Source organism: Anneissia japonica, unplaced genomic scaffold (assembly GCF_011630105.1).
Source record: "Anneissia japonica isolate Jap-2015-1 unplaced genomic scaffold, ASM1163010v1 scaffold685_len2926416_cov193, whole genome shotgun sequence".
NCBI lineage: Eukaryota > Metazoa > Echinodermata > Crinoidea > Comatulida > Comatulidae > Anneissia > Anneissia japonica.
In genome coordinates this window covers 2,749,413-2,759,487 of record NW_022692922.1, presented here as the reverse complement: position 1 = coordinate 2,759,487, position 10,075 = coordinate 2,749,413, and the positions used below count along the sequence as shown (strand labels likewise).

General features: G+C 32.9%; 1 protein-coding gene across 1 annotated transcript; it reads left to right on the top strand.

The window, feature by feature from the left end:
- The first annotated feature begins 1 nt into the window (after position 1).
- On the top strand, positions 2-6,439 carry LOC117100541 (tRNA-specific adenosine deaminase 2-like). The gene is made up of 6 exons (XM_033240311.1): positions 2-147; positions 830-934; positions 2,386-2,538; positions 3,338-3,442; positions 3,668-3,740; positions 5,311-6,439. The coding sequence occupies exons 1-6, from the start codon at positions 13-15 to the stop codon at positions 5,490-5,492; spliced, it is 753 nt and encodes a 250-aa protein (XP_033096202.1). The 5' UTR covers positions 2-12; the 3' UTR covers positions 5,493-6,439.
- Positions 6,440-10,075: the final 3,636 nt, after the last annotated feature.

Sequence of the window (10,075 nt, the reverse complement as noted above, 5' to 3'; positions counted from 1 at the left end):
GTAAACATTGAAATGGAAATCCCAAACACGTTTTCAGCAAATACTAGAAAGGAAGCCGAAAAATCAAGTGCTACAAGTGATAGTCATCATGAAGGCAAGACCCATTCAGCAGAAATCATTCACTGGATGACGAAAGCAGTTCAGATGGTAAAATATCACGAAATTATGAAATAATGTACGATAAAACTACTCGAATATTAGGACCAAAATGAACAGAACTCTCCTAGAACGAATAGTCTTTTTAACGCGACTCTTGTGAGTCTGGTTCCGCGATAGTAGGCTGTGTACTCGAACAACATTTCGAGTAGGCCTAGAAAAGAATATTAAACCGACATAAGTTATTATAATACTATCATCATGCATCTCCTGACAAGCAACAAATGGCATTTATTTCTACAATTTGATGTTTGTTTTACCGCGCATGATGGAGAATTATGACATACCTGTGTCAGGGTCCGGAGCTAGAGATTGTGCATGAAATTTGACCTTTTTAATTTTTCATTCACTCTACACCGTACTTAAAGCAGTAGTACATAATATTCTGGCCAATTTAAATGAAAGAATTTCTAATCTCAATTTTTTTATGAGACTATATAAGGATACTGTAATGGGAAATTCCTGCTGAATCGTTGAGTATTCCATCATTGTGTTGATTGGCATTTTAAAATGTTTAAACATCTTTGTAAATCACGAGTTATGTACACTGAAATTATTGCCAAGATGAAATGCCATCACTCATAGGCCAAATTTGTTATTTGAATAACCTGGTAGGAATTATTGTAATTAGACAAACAAAAAAAATAACTGTGATGCATTTGTTTATCAACAGGCAAGAGAAGCATTTTTGAAAGATGAGGTTCCAGTGGGTTGCATCATGGTCTATGAAGGTCATATCATTGGCTGTGGTAGAAATGAAGTAAATGAAACAAAAAATGTGGGTAATATGATTGTAGAAGTAATAGCATTACCATACTGATGGGGACAAACCTACTGTTGGAATTGAAAATTTGATTGGTCATATCAGTATGCTAATATTATCACTGATCTACATATAGTGTTTGCCTTTATTTGTTAATTGGCATTCCAACATATCTGCATTGTAATTGAAATTGCGAATTTTATTTTCATTTTATTTATTTAATTATTTGACCCAAAACAGAATCAAATCAAACAACAATGGTCAGAGACAGCTTAAGCAAGAATTCACTATAAATCCAAGGAATCGGTTGCCCCTCATTTACATTAATGTAAAACACATACAAGAACTAAAACAACAGACTCAATACTACTTATTAAATAAATATAACATTGAATATAAGAATCATCTTTAATAATTTCCATTAAAATTTACAATTATAAAATCTAATAATATGTACAATAGTAATAAAAATAAACTGTAGCACAGTTAATATGAAAATATAAAAATATATAATTCAATTTTATAATCATCATCATTTACAATTTACATTAATAACCTCCATGAACTAAAATACATTGAATTAAATTAATTAAATTTTATTATCTAACAAAATTGTAAAGTAGATTATAGTTTATAATTAGCACCTAGTGTCAGTTTTGCTCACTAAATTTACTAAAATTTGTAATAACAAGAAATTAGTGTCTCAGTATCTCAACTCATGCTACTAGAATAGACCGGATTCACAATAAATTCATTAAGTTCATCGTCTCAGCATCTGGTTCGCTAAGCTGTGAAAAATTTCTACCATCTACTAAACGCAGACGGAATGACCTTATTTTTCTTTTTAAATGTTGAAATTCTAAGTTTGATTGTAACCTTGTGTCAAATTTTTATTTTCATGTTCCTGTGCGTAAGCTTCATATTAATCATTTGTTAAAAGTTCAGTATTCCCGTGTTAATGTTTGTAAAAATGGTATTGTTCGTCGTGTTGCTCTTTCATACAATAATTTAGTTCAAATGTTTCCAAGTGTCGATATTTTTAATTGTAATATTTTGACCTTTAATGTAATCCATAATATTTAATATGTAAAAATGAATTTTATGTTATTATATGTATTTTTTAATCTTTAGGCTTATATTTTTTATATCATATTGTATTTTTATGGCGACCCTGTTTTGGTGTTTGACACACTGTTGGGTCTTGAATAAATAAATAAATAAATTTTGTTTATTATTTTACATGAAATGATTTAAATTTCCTAAACAATGTTAGTTTACATAATTTAATTTTTTTAGTTAATAATTATGGTACACTATAGAATGCCAAAATGCAATTGTTAATGTTTTATAAAATTAATTCAGTAAACACAGTAATACATTATATAGAGTGTTCTATGTGCATAGAGTTTGATAGAAATATATGTAACATTGAAATTTTTGAAATTATATATGTTATATCATTGCAGGCGACCCGACATGCTGAACTAGTAGCTGCTGATCAAGTGATTGATTGGTGTAGAAATTTAGATAAAGATCACAATGCTGTTTTTAAGCGGACGACGCTGTATGTGACCGTTGAACCTTGTATTATGTGTTCTGCTGCTCTCAGGCTACTTAGTATCCTTTCAGGAAATCATAATAATATTAATCCAGGCTGCGGAGGTGATGTTGGGCCCCTTGTGGGAATTCTTTTCATGCCCTTCCCAAGGGCTTGTACAAGAAACAATATGCACATTGTTTTGACTTCATGGGTAAATTTTCCTAATCTATAATTCAAATTTTCTTGGTTTCTAATGATAATTCCATGAGCATAGAAGTTCTATAACCTCCTGGAACAGCTGAGAAATTTTCCCTTTGCAAGCTTATCTGTGATAATTATATTTTTATTATCTTTCCATTTAATTGATATTGGTCCTTCCATATTGTAGCTATTGAATTTAAATTGTTAATTGATCAGTATTGTATTGTAATAATTTGGAATAATTGTATAATATAGTTTGTTAGGTAATTAATTATATTAATTTCATTGATTGTGATTTTTAATTATTTTAATGATGTAATTAATAATAATAAGTATATTTTGGTAGTCTTTCTATATTATAATAATGCTTGTAATTTTGTTGTATAATGTTGCCTATTTTAATGTTGTATTTTATCATCTTTTTATGTAAAGCGCATTGAACAGATGTCTGAAAATGTGCTATATAAATAAATATTATTATAATCATTACTGCACCCCTAGGCCCCAGGTGGGTTTTTCCCCTGGACCCAAACTGAAAATTTACAAGACCCCCTTATTCTACAACTTTTCTCACTTGAATACATTCTAGAGCCTCCACACTCTAATACTAATGATAGATTGATTGACTGTATTTAAAAATCAATTTCTTCACTTTTTTTCATAACCAAATCACATACATTCCCCGGGTAGTATACGGTTGCCGCAATCAAAGGTTTGGTGGGTGTGGCTCTATTCTCAGTATCCATAGTGATGATCTCATTGGCAATGGAACCAAGTTTGAGGTAAGGTAAAAAATAATATCCCACACTTTTTATTTAATCCATGCTTGGAAAAGTTATTTCCAACAATACAGTATGTTCACAGAGCACTGACCAGCTTGAAATATGTCTTTTCAAAAATGAACCCCTGCTATTGCTTAAAGCAAATTTGACATGGAATTTGAATTTTTTAAGAATGTTAATTATAATTCTTAAACTGTATTTATCAAATAATTTTGTTTTTCACAGTGTGTAAGTGGTGTTTTTGCTGAGGAAGCAATTCAGATGCTGAAGGAGTTTTATGAATTCCAAAATCCAAATGGTAAGTATTAATTGATTATTAGAGTTGTTATTTAAGTTGCTACTGAATGAAATACATATAAAGAGTAGTTGAGATTGCTGATAAAGCTTAAGGCCTGTTCATACTTGCAACGATAACGATAAAAGCTAAAAAAATATTTTAACAAATCAGTTAAAATGACGTCATGTTCATGGGAAAATGATAAAATCGTAGTAGTAACAACGATTTTATCCTTGTTCCATGATTATGACATCATTTGAATTGATTTGTCAAAGTTTTTTGTTATCGTATACACAATAAATCGTTATCTTTTATTTTCTATATGAACAATTGCTTTTTTGCTTTTTATCGTATCGTTATCGTTGCAAGTATAAACAGGCCTTTATAGTGTGCTAATAAACAATCCAGTTCAACACCTCCTTTGGGACACTTCTATTAAAGTGTGACACTTTTTTGGCCAGAAAATGGATGAAAGTATATTAACACTATAGCCAACCCCTACTAAGGGAACATTTTTTTTTATCTTGCAAGGTGTCCCCTTAAAAGGGGTTATACTGTATAACAAATTCTGAATTGCTTACATGTATTTAAGTATTATATTCCAATTGAAAATATAGCTTACTTTGTTGCAAATTGAAGCAATGCACTATTTTATAAATTCATTGCATAGACCATTCAATTGGCTAGCAAGAATTCATATACCAGAAAACTGAAATTAGCAAAAAAATACTTTGTGATAATATAGATCGGTTTCCCGATTTAAACTTTTATGACTAATAAATGTTTAATGTTTTTATTAAATGCTTTTATGGCAAAGACATTTATGGCAAAGACAATAGCTAAACCAGCCACTGCTCGCAAATCGTGTTTCGGAGATAATGGCGAAAACATGTTCGAACGTCACAATTTTTGAAATCTATTTTATTGCGCTAATCAGAACTTTATATAATTATCCGTACATCATGCTATGTTGTTATTTTCTCCATTTTCAATATTAAACCAACATTTTTTAATGATTTGGAGGTGGTCTTTGCCTGAGAGAATGTCCGAAAACCTAAAACGTTGAAGGCAGATTTCTCAAATACTGTCTGTTAAGCAGCTGCTCCGGTAACTTCATAAACAGAATGTCAGATTTAAATGATTGTTTTAAAATTTTATAACTTTCATTTTACTGTTTAACCCTGTATTAATAACTAAAAATTTATTTATTTATTTTTTTTTTTTTTGCAAAATGTGACTGTTTTGGCTTGTCTGCCACATTTATTCATTGTTACTTTTATTATTGACATCTTTATTTTCTTTTCTTGTGCTGGAAAGTTTCCATCATAGTATTTAAAATTAATTGTAAGTTTTCGGTGCACCATGTGGTATATGTTACAAATCTCAATTGACAGTATTTGGTTCCGAGAAAAACCATTTGGATTGTAATGTCCCAACATTTAGGTTAGTATACTCTAACTGTCTTCAGAGGAAACGTATTAATCTTTCATAAATTTAAATTTCCAGTTTCAATATTCACACCATCAATGGTATTCTACTGATTATTTGTGAAGGTGAAGATATTTTACATCTTTGTCTTATTTCATTTCAGCTCCAAACCCAAAAATAAAGAAGTCTGGAATTAGGAATAAAAACAAAGGCACAAAACGAAAATGTCAAGAAGGAGATCTATCATTAGACACTGAGCAGAAAGCACAGAGGACTTGTGGCAGTGATGCAGAAACTAAAGGATTACCTAGTACTTTGGAGGGTGATGAGACAGGGGTCTCATGATGTGACACCGGGTGAGAGAGGCCCACATATTCAACAGGGACCTGTGTTTTTGTGGCCTAGATCCTGGATTCACAGTCCTGTAAAAAATACCTCAACTCCCAAAGCTTCATGAATACATTTGGTTATAGTGTGTCTGTGATCTGTCAGATGGGCATAAAAAATTGTTATTGAAAATTAACTGGATTTTTTAGTCAAGCAGTGGTGTAATTAATTAGTACTTACATTGAGGGATTCACAGAACCAGGGGAAGACTTAGTGGGGGAGGGGGTGGGCCAGTCCTAGCCTTCTCCCTTCATGGAAAGTCAAAAAAGAGGAAAAAAGAAAGAAAGAAAAAGAAATTATTGATCGTCCAAAACCCCTCAGAGGTTATTTCCAGGCATCTAGAGAACAAAAATTTCCTTTGGGGCCATGCGGACCATCCATCTCTAGGATAGTGTTGTCTCTCGATCGCCCCCCTCCGTTCGAACATCTCTGGATCTGCCCCTTTGGGGGAGTGGTGCAATAGTAAGTTAGGTGCCAAAGTGAAGGTGGGAGGGATGAGGAAACAGGAAACTGGAATGCTAGCTGGGGAGTGATGTAGTATAAGGTTATTTTTAACAGCGTTAGTTTTCAGTGCGGGAGCGAGAGGCATTTGGGGGCACACGCATTGTGTGGTAAATGACCCCACTCCACTCTAAATGTATGCCACTCTATTCAAGTGTTTATATCTTGATTTAATCAGTAACAACAGAAACAGTTAGAACATCAACTGGAATATTTCTCAAGAGAGTCGAGGTACCTGCACATTGTATATGGTTGCTTATTAATTCATGACCAGAAACCTTATAAGCACCATGCTTAGTGTGATGGATATCGATGCAAAACTACTTGATATTTTACAGTATAAAAAAGGATATTAATACATATAATTGTGTATTGCATGTTACAAAAAGAAACCCATTTCAAGTGAAAACCAAGTCAGAGCATCATGGCACGAGAGATAGCACCAGTACATCAGCATCATTATGCAGCTAGTATTACATTATTTATTATATATGTTGTTTTTAGAATAATGCAGGGATGAGACCAGCAGTGGGGGAGGGTCAGGAGAGTTGGGAAAAAAAGACACAATTTGTTGGGGTATGTATTTATGTATTTTCTCATATTAGTAGACTCTAAAATCGATTATATAAGCCCTTATAACCCTTGAGGGTTTTGCCCCTGGACCATTCGGCCCCTCCCCGTCGCTCGGACGCCACCCCCTGTGTCCGAAAATGAAATGAAATCTCTAAACACATGGTAAAGCTCTGTCCACACTATAAAAAACTTGTATTCCCATATATAGTCCTGATGTGCCTATATATGGTTATGATGTGATGTCATCATGACCATATTTAGGCATATCGCATGTTTTTGTCATATAAAATCTGATAGTGTGGACAGGCTTAAGACTTTTTGGACGTTCGTAAAAAACAGCAGTTGCGAGTCGTAACGAGTTTTGAATGAACGTTTCATTAACATATATTTGCTGGTATTGTATTATGTTTATAATTTAAGTAGGTACAAAAACGTTTGGCCCCTAGCCATTGCTTACTGTGTTTTCACGTTTCAGAGCCCTTGTCTGGGAACTTAAAACCTAGTTTATGCCGATTTGTTTCCAGTATTGTACACTCGATGGTTCAATAAATATGTTGTAGGTGTAATATTTTTGATTTATCTATTAATATGTACCTATGAAAATGTACCTATGCCTATATCAACTTCCTGGGATTTGATGGATTAGGCCTACATTTAACATCATGGATTTTGATGGGCAAAACGTTATCCTGTGGGCTAACCAAACTGTATGTTAAAGGATACAGATTGACTTGGGAATACAGAGTATGCTGATAACAAAAATTAAACTTGACCTAAAAGACATTATTTTTTTATAATAAAAGTTGATTCAGATTGTACATTCAGATATTTCGAATAGACAACTTCATGAAATTGGGACACGTGTTGCACAACCAGTCTTAATAAATTACTTGATTTTTGTTACGTTAAAACAAAGATGCATTCAAGAACCTAATTTGGAATAAACACCTCCTCAAGTAAACGCCCCGGGGCGTATATTTTTTACTGAATAAATGCTCCCCCCAAATGATTGCAAACAAAACTATATGGAAGCAATCACATTCTATTAATGTTCTACTCCAGTAGGATTACATTTTTCTAACCTGGTTGAGATCAATATGTCTTTATGATTACGCAACAACACATTGGCGGTAATTATGTGTTGTAGTTTTTATTTGAGTATATATTAAGTTTACATGAAAAAAAATAACGCCTCTCTCGAATGAACGCCACCTCAAGAACCCTTTTCAACAATAGAGGCCCGGGCGTTTATTTGAATAAATACGGTAACTATTTAAAAGTATAATTAATATATAATATAATGCCCTAATGTCATTACCATCTTTGCTGGCATTAATTACAGTGGTCATCTAGAAGGCATATTTAATCTTCCAAATAGGAATGTTGAATAATTCTGTTCAAGAATGTGAAGTAATTCAATGTTAATATTTAAGTAGGCCTACATTAAATATTGAATTAGTTGTTTATATTTTTGTGAAGAAATTGGCTTTTATTAGGACCTACCAAGTCTCCAAACAGTTTTAAAAAATCTGCAATAACCATTGACACATAAAAAATGTATTGGCATTCCGTAACATATTTATTTCTCTGGATGATCTGAGAGCTTGTGTGTTGATATACATTTTTTTGTGCCTAGGGATCGGTTGTGGAAATGGTAGTCGGAAGTTACTGACATATGGTGTTGCCCAGCAGTCAATCAAAATATTGCTCAATAAATCCACCCATTTGTAGGACCGCGTATTTCACGGATGTTGTCAGAACAATTAGAAAACAAAATTCAGGCCTATGTTGTGAACGGCTAATTAAGGTACACATTTTTGAAAATGAAATCCGGAAAGCTGGAAGTATTACTATTGGGGCCTAGCTTATATACTGGTACGCTTCAAGACGTACGGTCTTTAGAGCTATGACAAGAGCTGGCGTGAACATGAAATATTATCGTCTTTTTGTTTCGAAATCCACAAATGAATACCACCTTATGACCAGAATATCAATCGGAGGATGTTGAGCACTTTGTGTAGGCCTACTCTAAGTAGAATCACCAATTATTTATTGATGTAAAATTTGCGCAAGCGAAAAATATTAACCTCCTTTAGTATTTGTTATGATTCTTGTAGAACCAACTGATTTTAGACCTAGAAGATAATTTTTCACAAGTTCAGGTGCCTCAAAATGCGATTGATCCTAATTTTGACCCGTCTTCTTGTGCGTGGAAATCACTGACAGCATTATCTATGTATTGAAGTCTCTAAAGACATCAGCGGAAAACAATACTTAAGTTCTAGTCGCCCACTCTTATAACTGCTATCCCTTAGGTGTCCATATAATAAGTAGAAAACCAAATTCTTAGATATGGGTCCTTAAAAGTCGTTTGAAAATTTGGTAGGTAAAATGTTTTCACAACGTAATCGCCACTACACTGCAGAGTATTATGCAAATCTTGCTGCAATATACAGCCAATCAAAGAAAGATGAAGAGTCACACTCTTACATTAGGCCTACTTAACAAGAATAGAAGGGATTTGTCACCGGAGGGGGGAAAGGGTGAAGTACTAATCGAGGACCTTGGTCTAAGGGGGAGTGTTTGGGAGGGCGCGTTCTGGAAATGACATATTATATACATACATACATACGATTTTTTTTGTTAGAAAACTCAATAGGCCTAATGTTTTTGTAAGCCCATGGATGAAACACTCGTGATCAAACGTTAATTATTTTTACTTTATTTAAACGTTTAAATTATTTTTAGGGAATTGAAATGTCAGCTGGATAAGCTGTTTCAATCATCAAAACAATACACACATTCGGATAACAACTATAATTACTATTTAAGAATAGGAAATCTACTTTGCTTTTCAAAGCTTCCTATGGATTTATAAAACATTAATCAAAAGCTGAAGAAAAGAGAATAAGACGAAATTTTCCCATGTGATATATGTGACTTTATCAAAGAACTTGCTTAAAAGCTTACAAACTTTGATGTCACCAGCGTATTTGATCCTATTTCAATTTCGTTTTTCTGTTCAACCCCCATCGCCAAAGTAAATTAATTATAGTGACAGGAGGCCAAAATATATACCATCGGCGATTACACAGAGTTTTATAATAAACAATATAATCGGCCTATTAATAATAATATTTAAAAATTACGCCTTCCCATGCACTAAAACTTGCTTATCAAAGAGACAAATATAGTAAAAAAAATCACCTAATTATTACCTCGCTCCTCTAGCTAGCGCCCAAACATTTCCATCCCCCTCGTCCTCCCCCGCCCATGTCAATTCTAAACACTGATTATTGCTACCACTATTAATACCACTAATAATAATGATGATAATAATAATAATTATTATTATTATTTTAGCATTAAAAAAAATATTTAATATTCGGCCCTCATTGCATTTTTTATGTTTACTTCCAAAAAACCTTCTCCTATATTTACACCATAACTCCTGTCTCTTATACACA

Coding starts and splice junctions, on each gene's coding strand:
- LOC117100541 (XM_033240311.1), top strand. CDS start 13: ATGGAAATCCCAAACACGTTTTCAGCAAATACTAGAAAGGAAGCCGAA. Junction 935..2,385: donor AAGTAAATGAAACAAAAAAT/GTGGGTAATATG, acceptor ATATCATTGCAG/GCGACCCGACATGCTGAACT. Junction 3,443..3,667: donor GCAATGGAACCAAGTTTGAG/GTAAGGTAAAAA, acceptor TGTTTTTCACAG/TGTGTAAGTGGTGTTTTTGC.